This window comes from Bubalus bubalis, chromosome 17 (assembly GCF_019923935.1).
Source record: "Bubalus bubalis isolate 160015118507 breed Murrah chromosome 17, NDDB_SH_1, whole genome shotgun sequence".
Classification (NCBI taxonomy): Eukaryota; Metazoa; Chordata; class Mammalia; order Artiodactyla; family Bovidae; genus Bubalus; species Bubalus bubalis.
The window spans coordinates 10,125,019-10,152,817 of record NC_059173.1 but is presented as its reverse complement, the minus strand read 5'-3'; the positions used below and the strand labels follow the sequence as shown (position 1 = coordinate 10,152,817).

General features: G+C 51.8%; 1 protein-coding gene and 1 pseudogene across 2 annotated transcripts in view; one reads left to right on the top strand and one right to left on the bottom strand.

Moving 5' to 3' along the window:
* Positions 1 to 27,425, bottom strand: part of GCN1 (GCN1 activator of EIF2AK4) — a 55,089-nt gene extending 27,664 nt beyond the window's left edge. The window contains exons 1-26 of one of the 2 annotated variants that reach the window (XM_006052972.4): positions 27,320 to 27,422; positions 22,352 to 22,454; positions 19,468 to 19,531; positions 18,844 to 18,975; positions 18,219 to 18,327; positions 15,201 to 15,299; positions 14,975 to 15,109; positions 14,143 to 14,211; positions 13,906 to 14,014; positions 13,235 to 13,309; positions 12,866 to 12,994; positions 11,903 to 11,953; positions 11,539 to 11,637; positions 11,146 to 11,319; positions 9,590 to 9,742; positions 8,009 to 8,101; positions 6,354 to 6,429; positions 6,046 to 6,205; positions 5,043 to 5,232; positions 4,830 to 4,954; positions 3,902 to 4,080; positions 3,576 to 3,669; positions 2,320 to 2,433; positions 2,036 to 2,234; positions 786 to 941; positions 138 to 319 (exon numbers count right to left, since the gene is read on the bottom strand). In XM_006052972.4, the coding sequence (XP_006053034.2) occupies positions 138 to 319; positions 786 to 941; positions 2,036 to 2,234; positions 2,320 to 2,433; positions 3,576 to 3,669; positions 3,902 to 4,080; positions 4,830 to 4,954; positions 5,043 to 5,232; positions 6,046 to 6,205; positions 6,354 to 6,429; positions 8,009 to 8,101; positions 9,590 to 9,742; positions 11,146 to 11,319; positions 11,539 to 11,637; positions 11,903 to 11,953; positions 12,866 to 12,994; positions 13,235 to 13,309; positions 13,906 to 14,014; positions 14,143 to 14,211; positions 14,975 to 15,109; positions 15,201 to 15,299; positions 18,219 to 18,327; positions 18,844 to 18,975; positions 19,468 to 19,531; positions 22,352 to 22,454; positions 27,320 to 27,337 (3,087 nt within the window). In that variant the 5' untranslated portion in view covers positions 27,338 to 27,422. Of the gene's footprint in view, positions 1 to 137; positions 320 to 785; positions 942 to 2,035; positions 2,235 to 2,319; positions 2,434 to 3,575; positions 3,670 to 3,901; positions 4,081 to 4,829; positions 4,955 to 5,042; positions 5,233 to 6,045; positions 6,206 to 6,353; positions 6,430 to 8,008; positions 8,102 to 9,589; positions 9,743 to 11,145; positions 11,320 to 11,538; positions 11,638 to 11,902; positions 11,954 to 12,865; positions 12,995 to 13,234; positions 13,310 to 13,905; positions 14,015 to 14,142; positions 14,212 to 14,974; positions 15,110 to 15,200; positions 15,300 to 18,218; positions 18,328 to 18,843; positions 18,976 to 19,467; positions 19,532 to 22,351; positions 22,455 to 27,319 lie in introns of both variants that reach the window. The other variant, XR_327075.4, reaches the window with a different exon arrangement.
* On the top strand, positions 10,419 to 10,502 carry LOC112580030 (annotated as a pseudogene).
* Positions 27,426 to 27,799: the final 374 nt, after the last annotated feature.

The following is a 27,799-nucleotide window of genomic DNA, read 5'->3' as shown; positions in this document are numbered from 1 at the left end:
TAGAGTCTCCCCACCAATGGCCGCTGCTGTAGGACCCCCTCCCCAGAACTGTTCATGGGTCAGGAAGTGTCAGAAGCCCTTGCCCCACCCCCCGCAACCCCACTCAAGCCAAGGGGGAGCTGAGCTCCCCAGCCTACCTCGTCCACACGCCCAGGTGGGTTGCTGGGGGAGGCCCGCAGCTGGGCGTGGACTGTAAGGATCTGAAGAATCTGGGCCATTCTTTCCTCCTCCTCCTCGCTGTGGTGGGGCATCTCAGTCAGCACCATCTTCAGAAACGGGAAAACCAAGGAGAAGGCTGGCGCGGACAGGGGCGCAGCGTCTGTGAGAGCAAGAAGCAGACCGACTCTGCAGGCGGGCCGGGCCCCGAGTTTGGCCACCACAGCGTCCATCCTCAGGGCAAGCGGGCGCGAGACGGCTGGAGGCCCTTTCTGACACCCTGAAGCCAGCGGCATGACAAGAGGGACAAGAGACAGCAGTCCAGTTCTAAAGCCAATGCCACTCCTACCCCAGACAGCGCCTGGTTCCACAATGTGAGCCTTAAAACAGACAAGTAGATTCCAACAGCAAGAACTAAACCCTCAAGGGGGGTGGGGGTGGGGTGGGGGGTCACAGTGACTGGACTCAAAAATCGTCCATCTGGTTCAAGGGGTGAGGTGAGGAAATCAAGACCAGCAAGGGGAGAGACCAGCGGAAGCTGCGGCCTCGGGAAGCCCAGAGGATGGGAGTCAAGCCCCCGCACAGTTCACCCGCCTCGCGCCCTCTGTCCACCCTATCCTGTCCCTCACCTGGCTCGCCCTTGCCCGCCCTGCTGGTGATGGTGTGACTGTGCAGCAGGGTCACCGCTCTCTTCACGGCCACCGACAGCTCTTCCTGGCACCATGACTCGTCCAGGGCACATTCCGGCTTCAGCAGGCGCAGAGTCACATGGCTCACCAAAGTGCCTGTGTCCAAGAGAAGGGACCCACAGGGGATGATCCACGCAAAGACACACAATCTGGCTCGGGTGTGAACCAGGGACCCACGTCCCCCTGAGTTAACACTAATCAGCTCTGCTCTGCCCTGCCCATCTCCTCAACCTAGTTTCTCGTTTCATCTCCGTGATACCCCAAAAGGGTGGACAAGCTGGCAAGGGGCTATCCTCCTGACAGTAAGGAATCAGAAGTATGCAGCAAGAAGGCACGAGCCACACAAGGCTACTCAGCTGGGAGTGAAGCTCTAGCCACGGGGCGCTCCCACCTTCCATGCAGCAGCCCAGCCAGCTGGGTAACACTTCTGATAGGTTCTGTGTGCACAGCCTGACTCCAGCCTCACCCATGGGAACATATCCTTAAAGCTCAAAGGTGTCATACAATCCACAGAGCGAGGTTACCACAATTCCCAGCCACCTCACAAGGTTCTTTGTGGCTAAAGAGAAAGTTTCTCAAGGCCACAGAGACCTCTGGTCACCCACACCTGGCTGCTCAGGAGCTCTGGGCTCCACGGATAGGCCACGTGGCACCAACTATCCCACTGCCACTGAATTTAAAACTGCTACAGAAAGATCAAGGGCTTCCCATGTGGCCCAGTGGTAAAGAACCTGCCTGCCAATGCAAGAGACATGAGAGATGAGGGTTCAATTCCTGGGTCAGGAAGATCCGCTGAAGTAGGAAATGGCAACCCACTCCAGTATTCTTTTCTGGGACACCCCATGGACAGAGGAGCCTGGAAGGCTACAGTCCATGGGGTAGCAAAGAACTGGATATGACTGAGCGACTCAGCACATACACACACACACACACACACACACACACACACAATCACTGACTAGCATCTAAAACTTGGTCCTCAGAGTGAAGCCACAGTAGACATAAAAAAGGAGAGGAGATGGCATCACGTGCTCCCCGGGATGTGTAGCTTGGGCCGCCTGAGGCTGCACCCATGGGAACACAGGTCAGTAGCTGAGGTCACTGCATGCCTCCCCCAAGCACTCAGGGCACGCCTGTCCGCCCCCCTCCTGACCCGGGGCCATGCCCACAGCCAGCCAATGAGAACTAACCCAAAGCCTTGAGCCTCGGGGGCATGACACAGGCAGCCAAGGACAGGAAAGGGGTCTTGATCCTGGGAGCAGCCAGGGGAGACTTCAGCAAGGGCAGGAAAGAGTCGACCAGGACCGGGATGTACTGGGTCAGGCCGGACGGGTTCTTGGCCAGGATGGTGTCCAGCAGCCCCAGAGCCGCCTCCAGCTCACTGTCCAGCTGTAAGCAGAGTCAGCCCAGAGGGCTGGTCAGCAGGGCCTGCCCTAACAGCAAGTGAGGCGGGGTCGCTGGGGCAGCCGCTCACCTCCTGCAGCCGCCTCCGGATCTGCGCCTCCTTGTCCAGCTGGGCCTGCAGCATCTCCTTCTGTTTGCTGGTCAGCTGCACCTCCTCTTTTATGCCTTTCTTCTTCTTTATCTCCTGAAGGAACAAGCACAGCAATTCTGTCTCCAGGGCACAGACCTGCCTCCCTCCCACCACCAGGCAAGGTGAGCTTGGCGCCACCGTCGGCCCCAGGCCAGCTCTGAGTCTGTGATCTGGGTCCCAAACCTGCCGGCTGGCCTCCCCTACTCCCACAAGCCCAAGGCCGCCTGGTTTCTACAGAACAGAGAGCAGTAGAGCGGCCATTTCTTGCCAGATTCTCTATAAGCAAAACACAAAAAGAGTCTTTACATGTTAAGAGAAATGGAAAGTTCCTCCAAGTGTTGAAGAGGGTATTCTGGGAGCCACATAGCTTCAGAATTCTAGCCTAAGGCTCTCCCACCTCTGACCAGCCTGCCCTACACTCTCCTTCAGTGTAAGCTAAAGTCTGGCAGAGGCTGAGAGCATTCGTTCATCTGATATTCACTGACCACCTAGGAGGTGCCAGATGCTGGGGAGACCGTGGGAATAAGACCAAGTCTCTGCCCTTACAGAGCTCACCATCTTAATGGGGGTGACTACACAATGAACAGGGAACAGATATATAAACAAGGTGGCTTCAGATCATGACAGGTGTCATGAAAGAAAGAAATATGATGCATAACAAACGAGAAGGGGGCGGCTCAGCTCTGGGTAGGGTGGGCAGAGGGGTCACCTCTCTGCAGAAGGGACATGTGGGCAGAGATACAGAAGACAAGAAGAACTCAGCCTATAAAGAGTGAAGAAAAAAATAAAAAAGACTGAGGGAGGCGCACAGGCTGAGACAAGAGAAAGAGCCCTGTGTGCTGTGCTTCCGCCAGAACCAGCCCCGTCACCACTGAACACAGCCATGAACCCCGATGCCCCAGAGGCCACACTGTGCCAGGGCCCACGCCCAGTCAGGACAGACGGGTCCCGGCCATCCAGGAGCAGGGCGTGGGGACGGGCATGGAGTCAAGCTACACCATTTAGCACAGGAAATACATGAACTACTGACAGCAGGAAGAAAAATCTCTTTTCCTGGAGTTGCGGGTGGAGAAAGCTACTGAGAGACAGCAGATCAAGAAGGTGACAGGAGGAGCCGGGCTGAGTGGGGAGGTCAGAGGAGCATGCCACGGGTCAGGGTGACCCAACGGACCGGCCTGAGGCCTCCGCACACCCACCTCCTTCAGCTCCAACTCAATGATCTGCTCCTTGAAGGAGTAAGCTTTGTTCTCTCGCTTCATGTTGGCCTTTTTTATGCTGTCCTGCTGGGCACTGAAACACCAGAGTGGGTGATCAGCCAGGTTCCATCCAGCCACGAGGCCCTTTAGCCTCCCACCAGCCACGAGATCCCCGCTACCTCTTAAGTCATGGGCACCAGGCAAGCGCTGGGTCCTCCACACGCTCTCGTATCCGGGACCGAAGACTGTGTGTGGACCACAGCCAGCACTCCCCCAACGAACAGACAGACTGTATCACTTACTGAGCCCTCGAGCAGGCGGCTCACCTCTGGATGATGGACTTGTCGTACAACTCCCCTGCAGGGGTCTGCATGATAGCAAACTCCTCCCGCGTCACCTGGCACAGCGCTGGGTTCTGCACGGAGGCGGTGATGGTGCTGATGAGCTGCGGGAGGACCCGGTCTGGGGACAGGATCGAGAGGGAGCCCATGGCGTTCATGGAAGACTGCCAGACAAACACAGACATGGTCAGTGCCTGCCGCGGCTGGCACAGGAGAGAGGGCCTGCCATGTCTCACGCCCCGGGCGGCAGGCTCCCCTTCTTGCCGCTGCCTGTTCTTTCTGAGCCCTGCCGCTGGAGTGGACGGCTACATGGTGTGCCTGCCTTCTCGGCATGCTGCACCCCGACATGGGGGACATTTCTCTCCCACTCTTGATCTCTGTGGTTCAGGCAGAGCTTCCCCCACCCTCGCTAGAGATGGACACGTGACCCAGACCGGAAGGATGGGCCCTGGGATGAGCATAAGACCTGAGTCAGGTCAACCCAGGCGGTAAGGCCCTCTGCCAGCTGGAATGGTTGGAAAACGCCAGCTTTTCCCACTGGAGCTAACAGGGGATGAGACGTAAGCCTAGAACAGCTATCCTGCTACTGAAAAGCAGAGACTGGTAACGGCCCATGCTGCAGAAAGCAGCAGTGAGGCACAGACAGAGGAGGAAGGGAGACGGACAGAGAGCAAGAAGCGTACCACTTATGAGGTCTTGAGGACCTCTCAGTCCCTGTCCCGTCACATCCAGGGGCTTACCAGTTAGACGCGGCAACCAGCAAGCTCCCTGCTAAGCTCAAACTAGTTTGCACTTTCTGTCACTTGCAACCCAACGGTCCAACCCACTTCTCATCACCCCGTCTTCTGTTTCTCTGAATCTTCCTGGTCTGCCTGTTGACCTGAGGCCAGAGCCAGCTCACAGGCCCAACTACCTGGTTCAAGGGGCTCTGTGTGGTGATCCTGGGGATGATCTGGTCCAAGTGCCTACTAATGAAGGCTTCCAGATCGATCTTCATCCTGGCGAGAAGTGCTGGCCAGAGGCCAGACTGCACAGCCACTGAAGGGAAAGGGAGCTCTTTGAGGCCTTCTGCCTGCCTGCTCTTCCGACAGAGTCCCTGCCCCACCCGCCCACCCAGGCCACAGACCTAAGGATGGGTGGTGAGAGATGATCAGCATCTCCTGTGCCAGCTGTTCCATGCCAGTGATGCCACCCTCCAGCCCTGGCACCCCGGAGATGACGCACAGAGCCTCCTGCAGGACCCGCGGGGGCACGTAGGCCTTGCCCGCCTCAGTCACCTCCCCAGTGTCGGTCACCAGAGCCTCGAAGGGCAGCACCTGTGGGGAGACAACACATGAGCCCCAATGATCAGAGCCCCGTGCCAGCCTGGCCCTCGGGAGATGAAGACACCAGGAACGTAGCTGTCTGTCATTCAGTAGATTCTCTGGGCCCCCTGCTGGCGTGGAGACCAATGCCCGGAGCCCTGCGCTGGGATCCACAGGCTGTGAGATAGGCCTGGAAGGAAACACCTAGGGTCCTGAGCCTCAAAGAGCCCACAGCGGGTAAAAAGGCAACAGAATCCGATCCAGGGGGAACGAACCTGAGACTGCAAGTCTATCACCAGCCCACATCCCTTAAGCCGGCTCAGGGAGGGAGGGAAGCAGTGAAACGGGACACAGAGAGCACTGAAATCAGGAGCCAGGTCCCCGTCCTGCTGCCACGCACTGATGGGAGACGCTGAGCAAGCCATTTCAGCTGCCAGAACCATGAACAACTCCCATAAAACAAGCATAGTAAGCCTGTCGGCCTTTTAAAGGCATTACGAAAAACGGACAGAGAGAAAGGTAGAAAAATATTTTAAAAATTATAAAGTGCTTTAAAAATGAAGTGTTTTTCCACTACTCAGGAATAAAAAGGTTGACTTATGTGTCATAAGACATGGGAAGAAAGAAAGGCGTCTGCAAAGGAAAAGGAATGGTGTGAAACAAGGTGGTCCCTGAGCTGTGGGGCAGGGCAGGAGACCCTGGCATCACACGGAGCCCACGTGAGTGAGCACAGCCAGGGAGCACCCCAGGTGAGATCCCACAGCACAGGCAGGGGCAGCTTGGGGGTCTGTGAGACCCAGTTCTGGGGCCGGGAGAGGCCCTGACCTTGTGAGAACTGAGGACGGTCTTCAGCTCCTCCAGCAGTCCGTACGCCAGCTTGAAGCCCCCGAGAGAGGACAGCAGCTTCCGGGCCGTCTGCTGGGCCTGCCTGCGCACGTGCCAGGGGCGGCTCAGGAGCACGGCCGCCAGGGCCCGGTGGTACTGCCTGCAGCAGAGGGACAGGGCACGCTGGGGATGGCCGGGCGCGGCTCTCCGCAGCCAGCCTCCCGCCCCTCACGCACCGCTGAGGCTCAGGCTCCTGCCAGGGAACGGGGTCATCTGCCCGAGGGGGAGGGTGAACAAGCCCCACGTACTGAACTTTGTTGCCTGTGAGTCGGTGCGGATGGTCAAGAAACAGTCTCTCTGTCAGGTGCAGCACGGTACACAGGGCTGGCAAGGGAAGAGACACAGTGCAAGTGTTTTTAAAATAGAGAATACGGCTGTGGCCGAAGTGCCCTGAACGCGCCCAATCTTGTCTACAACAGAGGAAACGGGGACCTCCCTGGTGGTCCAGAGGCTGAGACTCCACGCTCCCAATGCAGGGAGCCCAGGTTCCATCCCTGGTCAGGGAACTAGATCCCACATGCCGCAACTAAGGCCCAGAGCAGCCAAATACACAAAGAAATTAAATAGAGAAAATATCCAGAAAGAACTGGAAAAGTTGGAAATCAAAATGTAAGCGTAAAATCACAGTTTCACTTGAATTTTCTTTTTTTTAAACTTTTTACTTTATATTGAAGTATAGTTGATTAACAATGCTGTGTTAATTTCAGATGTACAGTCAAGTGACTCGGTTATACGTATATGTGTTCTCTATTGAATTTGCTTTTCTGCTAAAAGCAAGTTATGCTTTTAGCATATACACACGTGTATCTTGGAACAAGCAAAAGTATACACTTTCTTTTAATTAAAACAGTGAGATCCTATGGTATAGCACACGGAACTATATTCAATACCCTGTGATAAACCATAGTGGAAAAGAATATGAAAAGGAACGTGTATATATATATATATAACTGAATCATTCTGCTATACAGTAAAAATTAACACATAAGTGTATTAATTCACTATAAGTATAAATTCAACTATACTTCCATAATTTAATTCGTATGCAGTTCTAAAAAATACAAGCACTCAAATACTGATGTGAAATGATTTCCAAATCTAGACAGCACAATGCATATAGATGCATATTACCTCTTATATAAAAAGGAAGAGAACTAACACATAAAGATATTTATTGGTATAAAAATAAAATATCAACAATACACAGCAAGGGGATAAAACTGGCTCTCCATGGCTAGGGATACTGGGCAGAGATCAAAGCAACAGTGTAACTTTCAGTGTAGCCCCTCTTGGGGCTTTTATTTTTGTATTATGTGAATACATTTCCTGTTCAAAGACTAGTTAAACGTGTTTTAAACATCAGGAAGTGACTAACAGTTGTAGCTCATGAACAGAATGTTGTGATGTGCGAGTCAAAAGACTTTTCAAGTCACCAATTAGCCACAGATACTTCTAAGGCAACCTAGAATTTTAAACATACACTTAAAGATCCACAATTCCTTTTCTGTCAAGATAGAAACCAGTAGTTTTTCTATCTCCCAGTGGGGGAGTAGAGCCAGCCACACTTCACTAGAGCTTCTCAGCTGTCTCTGAACGTACGAAAACCTCTGAGACTCACCGATTACCCAACCAGCTGTAATTATACTTAATGTCACAGCTCTACAGCTATTAGTGCTCTGTCTCCACAAATCTCCCACTTCACTCCCACCTCCCCAGCCTTCCAGGCCCCACAGGAATAAATTCATTCTCAGGAAAGCTGAGCTGTTAATCAGATCGCTCTGCTCCAGGTCTTTGCCGAGCTGACTGGTCAAAACAACAGGCAGTCCGGGAAGGGTCCTCTGTGAAGACCCACCAGGGAGACTCGGCCCCAAATTCAACTTCAAGTAGGCAGGTAGTGACTCACCATCCTCTGAAGCCATGAGCAGGAATTTCTCGGAAGTGAAAACCTGCTTCTTCTCATCCAAAATGAGCTGCCAGAAACCGCTCAGTTTGGCCTCTGCGAGAGACAAAAGGTCACTCCACCACACAGCCCACTGCCTCCCCCAAGGCTGGCCCCGCCACGCTGCAGCTGCCAGGGATGGATCCTCTGGAAGACCCGCCTCAGTGCAGCGGGCCAGGGTCCTCCCTCGGCAGGAAGGGGTCACTCCCAGGCTCACTGTCCTCCCACGCCAAGAACTAACTAGTTCTCCTGGTAGCATCACCTCTTATGGAAACCTCTGGTGCTTCTCCACTGCCTGCAGGAGCCCAGACGACCTGCCTCCCCCCTCGGATTCCCACCTGCTCCAGGTGCCAGGCTGAGCTCCTTAACGTCCTCACATGGCACCTTCCCTTGTCCTTCCCTGGTCTGAACTCACACTGGGCCGTTCCCTTCCAGTCAGTGAAACTTCTTCTAGTCCTCAGGGCACTAGTTCAAATGCTCCATCCTTCAGGAAGCCTTTCCTGGCCCCCAATCCCAAAACTAAAAGCAACCCATCCTTCAAACCTGCTCTTATGCTATGTTTTGCCTTTAACGGCAGATAATGTTTGCATATCCCTTCTCCCATTACAGTCAAGGCAGCTTAAAATTTGCTGAAGCAGGGTCATATTCATTTCTGCCTCCCCCCACAGAGAAGTAGCTGAGTGCTTTGGCATATACTCAGGTGTCAAGCAATAATACGTGAAGAGCTGAATCTTGTTTCTAACCACAGGAGTACGTCCAGCTACGTCCGCACAGAGTAGGAGTTAGACTAAACAAGCATGGAATACCTTGTAGCCCCAAAACAGGAAAGCTCTTTTTGTCGCACTGATTTGGAATCTTTTCCCAGATGTGTTCAGTATATAAAATGGCACGTTGTTGTTGTTTAGTTGCTAAGTCATGTCCAACTCTTTTGCAACTCCAAGGACTGTATCCTACCAGGCTCCTCTGCCCATGGGATTTCCCAGGCAGGAATACTGGAGTGGGTTGCCGTTTCCTACCCTGGAGGATCTTCCCAACCCAGCAATCAAACCCGAGTTTCCTGCATTGGCAGGCGGATTCTTCACCACTGAGCAACCAGTGCAGCCCACGTATAGGACGTTACCCAGCGTGTTTGGGCAATTTCACATTAGCCATCTCTGGACACGAAAATGGTACTATCCTCCAAGGAGAGAAACTGAGTGGCTGGAAGGCAGGCTGGCTAAACTCAGGGGACACTGCTCATGTTACACCTTAAAACTGTATAACCAATCAAAAACAAAGTCCCACTGAGCATCTGCAGGGATGAGCCTCAGGGTCGCACTGAGCGGTGGGAGGGCAGCAGGGGGCGCTGTCACTGTCCTTCTCTGCTCTGTCGCCCCAGTGCTCAGGGACAGGAGTTTGCGGATGCACTGCAGAAGCTTACCCCGTGGCTGCCCAGGGGGTAAGTGGCCAAGCTGATGCAGCCAGATCCTGAACATTTGGCCCTCCTCCCAGGGACTCTGGAAGAGGCCCTTGTCTGCAGCCTCCTGGACACCGCTGGACTCTTACCAGCCTGCGAGTCGGCCATTGAGAGCTTCGTGAGCAGCAAGGCAGCGGCAACCCCTTCAGTGACGACAGGAACCTGAGTGCCTTGGGAGGCCGCCTTCTCCACTGTCTGGATGAGCAAGGGCAGCAAGTCCAGGGCCTGGAGCAGTGTGTCGCCTGTGGAGACAGGACCGGCGCCTGTCCATCACTCGGGGGCGAGGCGGGGAGGTGGGGGGAGCGGCAAGATTACCCGAGAAAGGACATTCACCCCTGTCTGAACCGGCTAATGATCACCTTTCAAATACCTCCAAGGAGTGGAATAGAATCTAGGGCTTAAATCAAACTCGACAACCTTACGGATAGAGCTAGAAGGGTCCTTACTAACCCAAGAGTCTGGCTATTCATTTGATGAATAAAGAAACAGAGGGGTGAAGTGAGTTGCCCATTGCCACACAGCTGGTTGGGGGAAGAGAACCAGGGCAAAACCTCAGGTCCACCAATTTCTTTCTGGGGCACTTCCCCCATACCAGACAACCTCCAGACCCAAACCCCCCAACCAGAACCAATCTGCTGACCTATGAACTAAAGTCTGTTTTTTTTAAAAAAAAGGTAAAAACCTACTAAAACCTGTAACTAAACTCATAAATTACCAAAGTGGTATATCAGAATATTTCACACACAAAAAAGCATTTCATTTGGACAATGCCATGCTTTTGAATCCAAGAAATGTAGATTTTAAAGGTTTATTTTATGTTTGCTTTTAAAGTCTGGAGTAGAATTAGAACTAGCACCAGCTAGAGACAAGGTTAAACCAAGACTTGGCTACTTAGAACTCAGTCTAAAGTCAACTTTGAGCTTTCCGCAGTGGCAGTATCGTAGCCAATGAGGTTTATCCGAGGCGCGATTATTGCTAATTGAAAAAATAAATAAATAAATAAAGTCAACTTTGATCAGTGCAGCAAAACTGCAAAGTGATACAGACTTTGGCTGCAAAGCTCGGACACAGAACAGAAGGGGGTCGCCTTTCTAGAGGGCGCTTTGGAATCTTCCAAGCATTTCTCTAGACAAAATCGTCATCCATTTAAACCGTAAGTGAAACACGAGCCCATCTGAGAAGTGGAAATCAGCGCTGGAGATTCTCTCCTTAGGGATCAAGCTCCCACCCAGATTTGCTGTGTCCCCTCACTGCACGTGGAAAGGAGGCAGGTGCCCAGATGACACGTTTGTCAGCCCTGACGCAACGGCAGGGCTAGTTTCTCACAGGTCCAGGGTACAGATTATAAATTTACACCTCATACATCAGTCTTATCAGAATCATATTTTCATGATTTCAGAAAACAGAGTGACAGGTTCTAGCTATGGGTCCTCTCTGAATAAACTTTGTACTCTGAAGGTCTGATAAGGGGGAGAAGTCAAAATCAAATGGGGCTCTGATTCTAGGCTTTGTGGATGACTAAGCTGGATGCTCCCATGGACTCAGGAGAAAACGATATAAAAAAGGCTGGACCGAAAGGGCAGGCCCAGAGCGACGTCAACGCCCTGAAGACTGTACTGTGTCTCCTCTGCGGGGAGCCTCTCACCTCGAAAGCAGACCAACATGCACTGCAGGTAGGCGTGCCTCACGGCAGAGGTGGAGGTTTTAAGGCTGAAGGCTTTCTTGAACCATTCGGTGAGCTTCTTGGGTACTTCCGTGGTGAAGCGGTGACACCAGAGAGCCAAGACAGAGACAGCGTGCACCAAGGTGCCTTCGTGAACTAGGGGGAGAAGTTGGAGCCGGTCAGCCAGACATCTTACACCCACGTCACATCACCGCGAGCCGCATGCAAAAGCAAGCCAGGTAAAGGGAGAGGAAGCTGTGAGGCTTCGGGGAGGTGAAGCAGGGCCTTCAAAAGGGGTCACCGCAGGCTCCAACCACGAAAACCGGGCTCAAACACGGGGCCCAGCTGCAGCCTCACCATGCTGCCCAGAATTACCTTCTTGCTGGAGGAACGGGATGAAGAGCTCAGCTACGGTCCCGCTCAGGACTTGACTAGAAGGCCCAGACACCACGTGATGACTGACACTCCCGATCCCTGGAAGACGGGGGTTCCCTGCTCAGCCCCTGGTCAGCACAGAATTGCCAACGCACCATCTTCCTATTGCTGCCCCCTCCCAAGCGGCCACGCCTCTCCTCTGGCCATCACTGACCCTCCCTCAATCTCCCATCAGACGTCCTGCCTTTTACAGAAGCCAGGCTGGGACGTCCAAGACAGGATCCAACAGATTCGCTGCACCTGCCTGTCGGGGTGACCCTCATCTACAACCACACTTCCTGACACCCGAAGAGAAATTCTATACCTGAGAGAACGCTCATCTTCTGGGCTACAATAGTTAGCTTCCCCTCCGAGCCTGAAAGGAGAGAGAGCAAAGATTCAGAATTCACATCTGCCACCTTTCCCAAGGGGGTGAACAAAGTAGTCATGTGTGTGACATCAAGACACACTGGAGGACTTCACTGGTGGTCCAGTGGTTAAGATGCCGTGCTCCCAGTGCCGGGGGCCTGACTTCCATCCCTGGGTGGGGAACTAGATCCCACAGGCCAAGTGGTGCGGCCAAAAAAGGAAAAAAAGAGAGAGAGAAAGATAGTTTCTGATTCTAAAAGTAGAGCCTCTTTATCATGAAGTTGGGTTTAAAACCACACTAATTGGGGTTTTTTTTTTTTCTGACTAAAGAAGTAAATGGAGAAGGCAATGGCAACCTACTCTAGTACTCTTGCCTAGAAAATCCCATGGACGGAGGAGCCTGGTAGGCTGCAGTCCATGGGGTCACTAAGAGTCGGGCAAGAATGAGCGACTTCACTTTCACTTTTCACTTTCATGCATTGGAGAAGGAAATGGCAACCCACTTCAGTGTTCTTGCCTGGAGAATCCCAGGGACGGGGAAGCCTGGTGGGCTGCTGTCTATGGGGTCGCACAGAGTCAGACACAACTGAAGCGGCTTAGCAGCAGCAGCAGCAAAGAAGTAAATATGTTCTTGCAGAAAATGTGACGAACAGAAAAAATTTTTTAAAAAATCTAAAAATCACCCATCTAAGAATATTACTTATATTTTGGTGTATTTTTCTTTATTTTTTAACCATGTGCACAAAAACATCTATACTTAAATCTGAGCTCACCCTCATCCACACCATTCTGCCTGTGCTTCTATTCACATTCCTGACACAAGAAGACTCAGAGCACTGAGCTCCCAGCAGGCCCCAGCGCCCAGGGAGTGCCAGAGCCCGCACCTCAGCCATCCCCATGCCCGGAAAGGCGAGCCCACCTCCGAGGATAGCGAACAGGTGCCTGGCCAGGGCTTCCATCGCCGAGGAGTCACTACACTGGCGGGCCAGGTTCCGCAGCGCCAGCACGGCTTCATCCATCAAGCGAGGGCTGTTGGACTTCAGCTGACCTGGACACAGAGAGCCGCTACTCAGAGCTGAGTAGCCACGCTCTCGTCTGTCTTCCTGGCTCCCAACTCATCCATCCTGGCTCTGCGTTCTCATGATCAAGGATCTCAGAAAAGAAACTCCGCGCCTGTAGTTTATTTCTAAGCAGGGCTGTCTCTTGCCCCTTCTTCTACAACTGGGATAAGTGCAACCAAAAACCCAAGGTGTCATTCTAGGGGCGGAAGAGGGGTCGGGACACTCACCAGCCAGTCCTTTCCCAATGTCCAGGGCATACTGGCTGAGATCCAGAGTCACGGATGCCAGCAGACTGGAGATAGCTGAGGGGGACAGAAAGCACACACCATGCTGACCTCAGAGGGAAGTTGCCTGTTTCTGCCCAGCTCCCCAGCCAATGCTCAGGCCCGCTATCTAGCCACATGGAACACAACCACTTTTCACCTCTATATGGTCACACCTTTGTCCCTCAGCTCTGCTGTAAAGCTGTACACTGCCCCATCCCTACAGCAAAATCTGTGCCCCCAACACTCCACCTATACCTCTTACCAAGATAAAAAGGGACAGAAACTCAACTCTCACATCCTAGGGTTTCAAATACCACTAGCACCAAGGTCAACCTGTCTAGAGCAGAGGTTCTTAACCTGGTTTCCAGAAGGTTCTCAGACCTCTAAAAATGTATGGATGCAGCATTTTCAACAGATACACTTTGCGTACTCTTTCAACAAGAGGGCCCATTACTTTCCACATACTCTCGAAAGGGTTGCTAAATCTCCCTCTCGAGGGGCCCAACGAGGTACACAGTGAATACAGACTCCCCCCACACCCCCCATAAACACTGCCTGTTGCCAAGCAGCTGCGATCTGGCTCACTGGGTGATGTCATCTCCCTCCCACTGTCCTGGCTGGCAGCAACCTACTTTCAATGACATTCTCTGGACTCCTCAGTAAGGACTTCTGTATGGTGGGCAGGACCAGATCCTTAAACTCCGAGTGGGACACGTACCGGAGCAAAGGGGCGCAGTTATCCTGCCAAGAGAAAGGGGTCAGGCACCTGGCCCTTGTGGGAACAGACTGAGAATAAAGCATGGCTCCGAATCACAGAATTTAAAAGGGCATTCAGCTGGACGGACGAGGAAGGGCCACCGCTCACTCACCAACAGATACTTCTGAGGCTTCACTTTGCTCATCAGGATGTTCTTCACGTAAAAGTCCAGCAGGGCACTCTGGGGAAGAGAGACCTGTCGGACCCTGGTGCTCTGAGGTCCCTCTTGTGCGAGCACTTCTGAACAGTACCAATCAGGGCCCCAAACGACACGGAGTCAAGCATGGAAATGCCAGTGTCCATGCCATTGCCCAACGAAAAGCCCTCCACAGCTTTCCATGGCTCCTGGGATCAAGTCCAGGCCCCTGGCGTGGCTCACAGGCCTGCAGGCTCCTTTCTCACCCAGGCAGCCACGTACCGCCCACATTCCAGCCCACACACTGCTCTCTCTGCCCCAAATGCCCTTCCTTGCCTCTTGGCCTTCTTAACATCTCTTCACCCTTTAAGTTCCTTCCTTAGAGACGTGTTGCCTGACCCACAGCCTGAGACAGGTCCCTGCCACAGAGTGGTTCCTTTTGTAGCGTGTTTCACAGAGATGATAAGATGCCGCTCTGCCTAACAGTGGGCTCCTCAGACTCAGCCCCACCCGGGCAGGGATCACGGCCCCCTCACTCACTGCTGCACCCCCAACACCTGGCACAGAGGTTGGCATAAGGCAGCTGCTCAGGGGTGAGTGACTCAGCGACAGCTAGAACAGGCAAATCAGCATCCCAGTAACTGCGGCAGGGCCCACCCCCAGCGAGAACCAGAGAGGAAACGTTCCCACTCCTCACACATCACTGCGAAAGGCCAGGGTCTCGGGAGAGAAAACCAGCCAACTTCAGATGGGGCCAGTGGCTGGGGCCACTGGGGGAAAACGCACTCCCCGCCCAGCACCCACTTGCCTTGTGCTGGTTGGCCACGTCCATCTCCTTGTGGCTCGTGCAGAACTGCACCAGCAGCCCCAGCATGCCTGCGTAGCTCTGGTTGGGCTCCAGGCTGAGAATGGCTGACAAGTACTGCTCCACCAGCCCGGGGTTCTGAGGAGGAACGGGGAGGGCAGGGGTATCAGACGGCAGTGGGGGTGTGCGCAGGAAGCAGTGCCTGCCGCCCACCCTGGCCTCCAGTCACCTCTCTCCACAGCTTGGTGAGCTTCTTCACGGCACTGTCCACGGCGTGCTTGTGGGAGCCGCCCAGCACCTCCAGCAGGAGCAGGCACTGCACCTCCACCTGAGGGGACGGGGCGCTCGGGTCCGGACGGAGATGGAAGCAGGGGACCCATGGCCCTCACAGCCTGCCCAAGGCCTCCACCAGGCCCGCCGGCTGGAACCTGAGGCCATCTCCGCCAGGCCTCTCCCACCCGACTCCAGCCAGCCCCTCTTCCCTCCACCCCCACGACCCCCAACTCAGTCCCTGTCCCAGAATTACATCTGTTCACTCAAGCACTTCGTAAGTATCTGCTGAACACCGACTATGAGTCAGACAATGAAAACACTAGGAGAATAAGACAGATATGGTCCTTGCTTTCATGTACCTCACAATCCAGAGGGAGAAAGAGATACTAAACAAATAAACACACAAATGAATACATAATTACAGCAAGGGAAGCGCCATGTGGAAAAAGGGTAAGCGTTCTGTTGCATGTATTTCTTCATCTGCCTTGACTATTTCCCCATTAATTCCCAGGCGGTGAGCGCTGATGAAACGGCAGGCATTAGGCTAGGCACTGTGGATAGAGAAGTCAAGACCGACAGGCTGATCCTGCCTGTGGGAGCTCACTGTCCAATCCAGAGTGGAGCACAAACAGGTGCTCAGTTAACAAGCCTCACAGAGACCGCACGGGCCACAAGCACCTGAGGTCACTGGTGTGGACTGCCACCCTGAGAACGAGGGCAAGTGTAAGAAGTCAGCCGAGTTCCATCTGTATGTGTACAAAGTGGGAGATGCACAAGGTTACTCACGGCAACGCTTTTTATGATGAGAGGCTGTAAACACTGTACATGGTCATCAACAGGGGACTGGTTAGATACCGTGGTACATCCACTCAAAGGATTAGTAACAGGCGTAAAGAATGAGAAGCTCTTTATACAATACTCTAGAACAAATTCTACATCCGGTTAAAGATAAAAACACAAGATGAGACAAAAAGTTTATATCTATGCCATGGACAGAGGAGCCTGGTAGGCTGCAGTCCATGGGGTCGCTAAGAGCCGGGCACGACTGAGCGATTTCACTTTCACTTTTCACTTTCATGCATTGGAGAAGGAAATGGCAACCCACTCCAGTGTTCTTGCCTGGAGAATCCCAGGGACGGGGGAGCCTGGTGGGCTGCCGTCTCTGGGGTCGCACAGAGTCAGACATGACAGAAGCGACTTAGCAGCAGCAGCAGCAGCATGCTATCATTTGCGTAAAAAAATCGACTTAATTATATACACAAGGAATATCTTTACCTACACAAGGAACTAGTTCTGGTGGGGGACCAAGATGCGTAGAGAAGGGGTGGAAAGGAAACTGGTCTATCATTCGACACTTGCTGAATATTGAACTTTAAAAAAAAAATTATTAAAATAGCTTTTTAAGCTTGCTGACATCTCATTCAGAACTGTACTGTTGTTCCTTCTTCCTGAATGCTCTAACCCTTCATCTGGGCATGGCTTCTTCTTTCACACCCTTCAGGTCTCTGCTCAAACGGCACCTCCTCCAGAGGCCTCCCTCCCACCATCAGCATCGGCCCGCTCTCTATCCTCCGGCCTGCTTTTCTGCTGTGTGGCTCTAAACCTTATCACCCAGGTGTGGACCTATTTGCGTCCAGCCTCTCCCCAGGACTGCAAGCTATGAGAAAGTAAGGTCGTCTTCCTTGTCCGCTGCTTCAGCCTCAGCTTCGCACCCTGGCACACGGGGGCCCTCAACAAATACTTCAGCAACTGAATGAACTGCCACCCGTGTGTAAAGTCAACATCAGCAATGAACAAAGGAAAAGCTCTTGATGCATCCTGTCCCATAAATACAACATGACAGGGTCGACCCCTCCAGCTCACTAACCCACAAGCACACTGACTTACCTCGGGTAATGGTTATGAGAAGTCATTGGAGACGCACCAATGAGGGGCCCGTGAGATAACCATCTTATTAAGAAGACCTTTTGGTAACAATGGAACCTACACTCCAAAGGGGGGTCTGGAGTGTATCCACTACTTGTGAAGTCGGGGTGTCTTATCCTCCTGTCAACTGCTGATGGCCAATCTACGGTCATCCCCAGGAGTGTGTGTGCTGCACAAGCTCCCGGGCTGAGGCCTCAACGCGTCTTACAAGCTGGCTGTGTCCGGCAGCGGCGCTGAAGGTCTGCTAACGCCACGTGTCCACCTGCACAGCCCTCCCTAAGTTTCCACAGCCCTTTCACCTTTTCTGGGCCCATCTTCATGACAACTCTTTGAGGTGAATGGGTGGGTGGTACTTGTTCCCATTTTCGCAGTAATGGGAAATGGACTCAGAAACTAAATGAAGTACTTGGCCAAATCTCAAGGCCAAGAATCAAATCCACACCAAGATCCTCAGACTCCTGTTTGTTAAAACTGTGACACCTCTCCTCTTGTCCTCCACTAAGCATATCAAGACATTCAAGAGAACCTCCCAACCTGGCCTGTGGGGCCATCTCTGGTTAGCAGACATGCTGAAAGGCGAGGAAGGGAAAATGGAAGGAGAAGGCATAGACTGGGGAGGAAAGATTCAAGGATCAAAGCACATGGCAAGAATCCCACTCCATTAGCCAGTTCAGCACTGAAATCCAAACACAAGGAAAGGAATGCTTAGTCAGAAAAAACAGAATGATTTACACTGTTCTCTGGTTTCCTCGTTTTGTGGCTGTCTTCCCTACTCTGGCCTGTCATGAAGGCAGGGATCGCGTCTCTCTTGCTCATCCCTGTGTTTCAGGTCCCAGGGTCTAGCCCACACCCGATCCAGGAAAGCTCACAGATATCTGATGAGTAGATGAACGTTATGCTGCCCTCATGCCCATCCACCAAAGTCACACACCTCAGGGTAACTCAAAGCGCCCAGTCACCCGGCCCTGAGGAGAACACTGACCAGAGAAGGTGCTTAAACACACCCCAACTCTGTGCAGGGAGCCGACTCCAAAGAAAGGGGACCTACCAGTTTGTTCCAGATGTCTCCTTGCCGCTTGGCTCTCGAGGGAAAGACGATGCGCACCAGTAGGCCGGTCCAGGACAGGGCCAGCAAGGCGGCCGAGCCGCTGCTCTTACTGGGAAGGGAGGGGAGCGGAGGGGAGAGGTCAGAGCAGCAGCCTCCACCTGACGACAAGGGCTTCCCATACGGCCCTGCCTGGCACATAGGACTCTCTGCTGACCTACATGCGACTGGACGGAACCAGACACTGGTTCTCCACAAACCACCTGTAACAACTCAGGACAAGGAGTGCCGAGCCCCCGCCTCTCAGCACTCACAACTATAACATCTGAAGGATGGTTTCCCACCTTTAGGGCAGGGAGGATGGGTTGGGGGAGGAAGCATTTGGTTTCTCCTTAAAATGGCCTTGCTGCCCCTAGTTTCCCAACCCTGTTCCCCAGGAAAGCGGTCTCTCTGCTGGGCCTGACATCCTGGCTTCTCTGTCCATCTCTCTCCATCTAGAAGGCAGACCACCAGCGCCCCCCAGGGCTGCACAGGGGAAAGGGGTGGGCGTGGCCACCCCGGCTGGTCTGCACGGGCTCCCCCCGAGAAGGACTCCGGAGCCTCAGGCGCCACCAGCTTCCCCTCTTACCTGGGGACACCCACTTTGGAGCCGATGCCTGAGGACTGCAAAGAGTGCAGAAGGTTCTTGGCAGTGGCTTCAGGCTGGGCCTCAGCCAGCTGCTGGATGGCTGCCTGCAGGGCCCGGCGTGAGGCTGCATCCCTGGGGGAGGGGCAAAGGCCAAGGTGAACACGTGGACTCAGGGCAGGGGTGGGCGGGGGGCTTCGGCCAAGCCCCGTCTTTCCAGGAAAACAACATTGCACTGTATTTCAGCGCATCACAGATGAGGCAATTTGGAAGTAACTGGATAAATCTACCTCATCCCAGAGTTCTGGAAGCACCTAACAAAGGGCAAGGAGCCTTAAGGCTGTACGGGCACCACCTACATTTATAGAACACTTACTACAGGGCTCAGATGAGCCCTGGTGCCTTCACACGCACCAGTGAGAGCGCACAGAACAAGCGAGAACTTCACACAAACCACCACAGAGGCACGATCCCTAGTCCACAGAGGAGGAAACTGAGGCACACAGAGCTTCCTTAACTTGCCCAGGACACAGGCAGTCTGGCTCCAAAGCCTGGGCTCTAACCACTGCCCTCTACCACCTCTCCGCACAAAGTGCTCTGGACACCGGGCTGTTGGCTGGGACTCGCCTGTATCGATGCAGGGTCAAGCAGAAGAGTTTGCAGAGGCCTTTCACAGCTCCCTCCGGCAGATCTAAAACCAGAGATTACACAGAGGTTAGTCAATAAGCACTATCGACACTTCCTGGGCATTGGCCCAGAAATAACAACACCCAACACTGAATTGGAGCTCACGAGGCACAGGCCCTGCTCTAAGCACTTGACACACTAACTCAGTTCTTGTAAGGTGGGTACTGCGACTGAGGTCTAAGAAGAAAAAACCAAGGCACGGAAAACTAAGCAGGCCAGTCGAGAGAAAAAGAAGCTGGTGGAAACAGTGCTCAATAACGGACAGCCAACCTGTGATGGCTCTGCAGACCGGGCTGAAGCCCAAGGATGAAGGGAGGAGGGTCTGATGGGGGAAATGGAAGCTGAGTGTCAGACAGACCAGCGGGCAGGAGGCTCATGAAGGGCTCGCCCAGGCCCCTGAGGGATGGGGGCTGATGGAGGAGGAGGAGCACGGACCCAGCTCCCCCAGTACCCTGAGCCTGGCACTGGCCCACCTGATTTGAGAATGTCTCTGTAACTGAGGAAAAGAGTGACTGGGGCCAGGAACAGGTTGTGGCTAAGAGCTTCCCCAACGGTTCAGCAGATAAAAAATCTGCCTGCAATGCAGAAGACACAGGAGACGCGGGTTTGATCCCTGGGTTGGGAAGATCCCCTGGAGAAGGAAATGGCAACTCACTCCAGTATTCTTCCCAGAAAAATCCCATGGACAGAGGAGCCTGGGGGGCGACAGTCCAATGGGTCGCAAAGAGTCAGACACGACTGAGCGACTAAGCACAGCAGAGGAGAAAAGCAGTTAGTAACTGCTAACAGACACCAGGGCTGTTAAGAGCCAGGCACTATTCCTACACGTACGCATTCCCTCCGTACTCTCACCCTGTGAGGGAAGCACGGCCTTACTATCTCCACACTCAACGCAAGGAGGCAGGCTCACAGCTGAAGGAACCTGGACCGGGCGGGTCCCGCAGTCTGGAGGCAGCAGAGCCGTGGCCAGAACACAGAGCCCATCACCTCCGACTGCGCTGAGGGCCTGTGACTGGCAAGGCCAGGCCCAGCAAACCTGCCTCGCTAGCCTCAGGCTCCAGGTTCAGCGAGGCAGGACTGAGCAGAGCACCAGAGGCCGTGAGGCCAGGCTGGGGCTGAGCCAGGCTGGGCACCCACCTTCAGGGTTTGACGGCTCTAAAGAGGCCTTCCAGCTCCCTGCCCTGCCTTGGATGAACCCACCTGGGGACCTGGGACCCTAACACAAGGAGAGGCCAGAATAACTATCACTACACAACGGCTCCACAGACTCCGAAAATGAGGAAATTGAGAGCTATTTCGTGTGAGGAGTTCGCTTCCCCCAAACGACCAGCACCTCAAAGGCAAGCAAACATTTTACAAATATGATTCGCCCTGAACTGCAGAATTTCAGGGTGACTGGGGAGTAAAATCACCCTGGAAGGCCTGAGTAGTTCATAAACTTCACTCACACTTGTCGAACTCCTTACTCCACAAACTGGGGGGAAAGGGTGGCACTCAGCAGTTACTTAGCATGGAGTCAACCACTAGGATTAGGGTGGACAGCCAGCGTCTGTCATGTGGCAGCCTTCTTTAACTAGAACCCTGCTGAGAAATGACCAGAAGGACTTCTGAAGGTGCCATAAACTCATGCACCAAAGCTCTGATACACAGCAGAATCTCTCAGAAGCTCACGAACAGCAATTTACTTAATTTACACACAACTTTAACAAGCTTGGGCATGTAACCAGGCGACAATAGATCACAGCAGCAAATGAGAGTGTGGGTCAGACAGTGGAAAAAGGCTCTTTCCTAACAAGAAGTGAAAGCTGACAGAATCAGAGACCCAACTCTATGCCACCACGGTTCTCAAACTGCAGCAAACATGGGAATCAGCTGGGGAGCTTGTTAAAACACAGGTGCTGGGCTCTACCCCCGGAGCGTTCATGAATCTGCATCTCTGGGGGTGGAGCTGAGATTCTGTATCTCAAACAAGTTCTTAGGCGATGCCGATATTGCTGGTCTGGGGACCACATTTTGAGAACCAACACTGCATAGGAAAAACACACCAAAAGGAAACTCAAAAACTAACGAGGATTTTATAGCACAGGGAATGCTGCTCAATTTTATGTGGCGGCCTGAATCGGAGGGGAGTTCTGGGGAGAATGGACACGTATATATGGATGGCTGAGTCCCTTTAATATTCACCTAAAACTATCACAGCATTGTTAATCGGCTATACCCCAATACAAAATTAAAAGATAAAAAAACCAACTAATGAAGATTTATTGGTTGAAGGCAAACTAGTCTTATACACACCCCCATAGTTTGCCGTAAGAGCCCTCAGTTATGGTACAGAATCAGAATAACTACATGTGCTCAGCATTTCCCAAAATGTGCTGCCCAGACTGAAGAGGTTTTCAGCAAAAAAGAGGTTCAAGGAAACACTGGATTAAAAGGTGACATCTCCCAAGCTTAGATGATCTTGGAATCCTTCACTACCCAATCACTAGTTACGATCTTGCTGATTTTCATGAAACGCTGGCAAAATCAGTGCCTCCAATCATTAAAAAAAAAAAAAAAAAGTTTTTGCATCTAATAAATTACTTAAGAAAAACTATTGGCATCTATTACAACTATTTCCAGTCAAAATGGTTAAAACTGTTAAAAGCTTTGGCACCTAGAAGGATAAACTTTCCACCAACCCAACTGTTTCAGTGCACATTTATAACAAGCAAATATAGACAGTGAAGACAGAAGTTGCTGGAAGCGAGGAAAAGGCGGCCATGGTTCTAAACAGAGAGCCCGATTTAGTCTGAAATGAAATCAGTGACGTGAAAATAAATACCTTTTCCGGCAACACATTTCCCCAGCTCACTGAGGATTTCTCTCCGTTCCTTCACACTGGCTGTTGTCACCTTCCCTGCAAAACGCTTTAGTGTCTCAGAAACCTGCAAAGACCAAGCCCACAGAGAAAATGCCACCAGTCAGACCACAAAACGTCAGCGGGGAGGGAGAGGGAGGGCGTGCTGGGGGAGGGCCGTGCAGGGCTCAGAGAGGCTCCCTCCAACCCAGGGCTTCTCAGTCTCCACTTTGGGGACCAACTTCCACTCCTGATCATTCTTGACTGTGGGGGCTGCCTTTACACCCGGCAGGATCTTGGGCAATGCTCCTGGCCTCTACCCACTGGACACTGGTAGCAGCATACCACCCTCCCACCACAGCTGAGGCGACCCCAACTGCTTCCAGACATTGTCAGACCCCTCCTGGGGGACAAAATCACCCCCAGCTGAGATGTACTGCTTTTAACCCAACCAGTCAGCCACTCAGTTAAACTGTGGCCAAAAAGAGGCAAGGCTTAAGGCAAAAACCTCAAGATAGAAAACATCCTTTCTGGGACTTCCCTGGTGGTCCCGTAGCTAAGACTCCACGCTCCCAATGCAGGGGCCCTGGGTTCGACCCCTGGTCAGGGAACTAGAGCCCACATGCCACAACTAAGCGTTTGCATGCCCAACCAAGACTCAGCTCAGCCAAATAAGTAAGTAAGTATTTTTTTAAAAAGAGAGAAAAAACATCCTTTCTGAACTAAGCAAAATATAGGGAGGGCCTACTATGTGCCCGGTATGTCCCCTTTATATTATCTCTTATAAGCCTCCTGTAACGAGGAATATCCCGACAAGTCATAAGCACAGTTGGCTAAACGGTAAAAGATTAAGAAACTGAATCCCAGTTCGGCCTCCTACCGGCTGTGGAAACTCAGTCAAATTATGTCATCTGCTTGACCTTCAGGTTCCCCATCGATTCAATGTAGAAAACAGCACCTACCTCATGACTGTTATGGGGAATAAATGAGAGTGCATATAGAGCATTACTCTCACACCAAGCACAAAATCAGCTACTACTAACCAGCAGGCCTTCAAGACAGGCATCGTATTCCCCATATTTCGGGTGATGAAGAAATCGACTCCCAGAGGGGAAGCCACTGCTCAGACTGGAGTCGAGAGCCGCAGCACCTGCATTTCTGAAACTAAACCTGAAACCAGCAAGTGTAGAAACTGACACGAACAAGTCCTTGGCTATCAACCGCCATCCATGTTACAACTGCCTCCCTTGCACAGAGACACAGCGTAAGACCTGGAAAAAGGGGCGGTTTGCCAATACTCCTGAAAATCTGCTCCTGAACAATATTCCACAGCGGTGTTCCCCAACATTTCTGGCACCCGAGACTGGTTTTGTGGAAGACAATTTTTCCATGGACTGGGGAGCGGGGGGAATGGTTTGGGAATGATTTGAGCACATTACACTTACTGTGCACTTTATTTCTATTGTTATAACATCAGCTCCACCTCAGACCATCAGGCATTAGACACCAGAGGCTGGGGACCTCTGTTCTACAGGCTACAAAGCAGGCAGGTCATGGATATGAGCAGTAGAGCAGGGCATAATAAGACCCAAGTGATCAACTCCTGCCCTCTTTTTCTTTTGAGGGTATTTGACAGACAGGCCTTATTAAAAGAGTAAGACTTAAGGGTGCATAGAGAAGTAAAATAATGCTGAGTTCCCCTTATAGTTAAATCTTTGCCACAATTCTATCAGCAATGAATAAAATCATGTGCAAAACTCCATCTTCTACATAAAGGATCTGTTTACTGTCTTTTGCTCCTATAGTCATTCATGCATATAATTAAAGAGTCAAAAAGTTCTGGGAGGTTTGCTCTAAAAACCAGTCCCATGCCCTCACACACAAGCACAATCTCTTTCACCAACTCTGGCTGATTATTTCGGTAATTATTCCTCACGTTTCCTAATATACGTTAGTCCAGTAATTCAGTGTTTACATTACATGCAACTGGTATTCAACTTCCGTTTAATGAACCACGTTTGCTCTCTTGCACAGCTTTTTAAAATTAACCCTGGAGTTGAATAATGAGTCCTTCATTCTCTCCACTCTCAGTCTGCCTTGTTTTATCTGTTCTAATTAACCATTCAATCCCACAGTTTCCCCCGTGTCTAAATCTCAATACACTGATGCAGATCATGCAGTCTGACCAAATTCCACCTTTCCAAAGAGGTCTCTCCCAGTTTTCTGAGCTGTCCTGATTTGGTCTGTGATCGCTACAGCTGGGATGTGGTTTACCACCCTGAGAATGTACTCTTTTTGTGTGTCTGGGTGAACCACACACTCCAACTTGTGAAGTCCTTGCAGGTTTGAAAATGTTCTGACCTCCTACCTGAAGTTTGCCTGAATACAGAATGCTAGATTGAAATTTTCCTTCAGAATACTGAAGACTTTTCTCCACTGAGTTCTAGCATTCAGTATTGTTGGGAACCTTCATGCCATTCTGATTCTCGATCCTTTGTCTGAGATCTGATTTTTCCCCCCGGAAGTTTCTAAGATCTTTTTGTATTCAAGGTTTTAAAATTTCAGGTTGGGACTTTCCCAGAGGTCCAGAATCCGCCTTCCAATGCAGGCAACTAAGCCCACGCACCTCACCTAGAAAGCCCATGCGCCACAACGAAAAGATCCCACATGCCGCAAATAAGACCCGATGCAGCCGTAAATAAAATAAATATAAAGGAGAAAGAAAATATTTTTTAAAAAATAGAAAAACTGAATTTCACATTAATGTGCTCTGTCATGAGTCTGCTTTCATCCATTGTGCTGACCATTTTTGATTTGAAAACACATGCTTCGGTTCAGGGAAAGCATCTTGAATTATTCTGTTGATGATTTCCTTGGATATTGAACCTCCTACACTTTTGTGTGGTCCTGTTTTACACTCTCCAGAGAGGAAAACTTCCAGCCTTTTGCCAAGATGGAGAAAGAAAGCTGGGGTTCTGAAGGCATGTGAACAGGGCTTTCAACCAACCCTCCTAACTTAACCCCTCCCCACTCACCCTCACATCCAGGGGTTAGCAGCTGCCACCAATTCCCAGATAGCAGAGACTCTACAATGTACATCAGGTTGGTTCTCAGCTTTCCGAACTGCTGGCTTAGGATCCTTTACCACTCCTCACTTTCTAGCTTCCAAAAGTTTGCTGCTGTTGTCTGCTCCCCATTCTCTCAATTCTTTTTTTTTTTTTTTTAACTTTTTACTAGTTTCAGTAAGGCTGGAGGATAGCAAATTGAGATGCATCTTTATATCTATAATACACCCTCTACCTGAAATTCCCACATAGCTGTTTTTCCATGCTAATGGTAAGTTCCTGGCTACAGTTTCTCCCCAAAAGATTAAAGGGCATTTCAGGTACAAGGCTCTTCTTTTTCTTAATCAGAAAATGAATGTCAGCCACTTGGGACCCTGTCAGAACAAAAGTGAAGAAGAGCACACTAAGATTCTTCAGAGAAGTCATTTGTTGGTTGAGATCAGATGCAAAGAGCTTAAAAAGTTCACAGGTTTCTCTCTAGGGTAACGCTGTCCAGAAGCACTTTCTGTGCTGATGGAAATGTTCTTTTGCACTGTACCATGCATCAGTCACCAGCCACATACAGCTACCCAGGCACTGAAACATGGCTAGTGCAACCGAAGAACTGAATTTTTAATTTCATTTAATTTTAACTAACCTAAGTAGTTGGCTATTAATTAACTGGCTACTATACTGAACAACACAGCACTAGAGAGATTTTTTTTTTAATATTTATTTATTTGGCTGTGTCAGGTCTTAGTTGTGGCACAAGGAGTGCCCAGGCTCAGTTCCCCGATAGCATGAGGGTTCTTAGTTCCTGGACCAGGGGCTGAACCCGTCCGTGTTCCCTGCACTGGCAGGCGTATTTAACCACTGGAGCACCAGGTAAGTCCCAAGAAGTGTTTGCTTTTTTCATTTGAGTTTTAATGTTACACATTCAGCATGTATTCTCCCAACCCCTTTCAAAATACCCCTTTCTTTCCAGGATCCATCACAATAAACTCAACAAATTACCAGTCCCTTCCTTGCACAGGAAACTCACAATACACACATTCTGAATAATGAAGTTAAGGGCTCACTCTCTGGCTTCAGGGCCTTCTATCAAAACCAATAAATCTCACCCCGACACCCAAGTGAGCCAAGCTGTCCTTTTGAGACCTGTTTCATTTCCCATAATATTGTCTTTTCTCTCTAAAACACTCACAGCTACAAAGGAGGCTGGAGTGGAGGAAAAAAGTCCCCCGCCCCCCCCAACACTCAAGGTGACAAGACTCTTCCCAAGTTGTGACAGCTCTTTTATCTAACGCTGGACCTAATAATAACCACCAACTTACATGAAGCCCTACTTTATTTCATTGATTCCTCACAACGACCCTACGAGACAGGTATAAGTTTATCTCCATTGTATGGATGAAAAGACCGAGACTTGACAGGATTAAGAAACTTGCCCAGCGTCTTAGAGAAACTGATCAACTAGCACTCAAACTAAGATCTGTACGAATCCAAACACTATGCTTTAAGTCCCTGAGCGTAGTAGATGTCCGAGAAATATTTGCTGAATATAAAGTTTTAAGGCATAGTTGGCGCTGGCCGAGGTTCATGCTGGAGGGCTTCGGAAAAATGGAGCAGCTCTGAAAGGCTAACTGTGGCAACTTCAGGATCAAGAAGGGTCCGCCGAAGCCGAGGCCGGAGTCCGACTTGTCGAGCCCACGGCCAGTCTGCGCCGGCCGGGCGGAGAACCGGGACGAACCCGGGTCCGTGAGGGGTTGGCTCGAAGCTCCCCCAGGACCGCGCCCTCCGCAGCCGCCGCCCCCTAACCTCCTACGGCAGCTGCACTAGCGGTCCTACCAGACCGCCGCCCTTCGCGCCCAGTCGCTGACCGCGTTGGCCTCGCAGTCGCCCGCCTTACCTGCGTGTCCGCCGCCATCCTGCCGGCGCTGACTCCGGAACCGCTTCCGGAGCGCTTCCGGGTCACAGCGCGAGCCCACGCGGCAGGGCGAGGCCGGGAGCCGGCCCGGGCCCGGGGCCTGGCGCCCCCGGGCGGGACGGCGGTCGCCGCAGGCCGGGCTTTGACTCAGGCAGCCTGAGTGGGTTATCTGAGGGATACCGGGGACTATCAAGGCTTTCCAAGGGCGTGCTTTTTGACCCCCGGGTCCCAGGGCCCTTCTCAGTCCACCTCGTGGAAGACGAGGGTCCCTACAGCTCCGACCCACGTGTGCGCAGGCAGGTCCGGCCCAGGTACCCCCACGTGGGCCTCTCCTGTGTGAAGACAGTTTTACATAAGTGTGGCCTACTTGTTTGCTAGAGTGGTTTCCTTGATGACAGGGGCTGAACTCATTAACAGGCAGGCAGCGAAGTCGTTGTCTTATCCCGTGTGTTTGTACCCAGC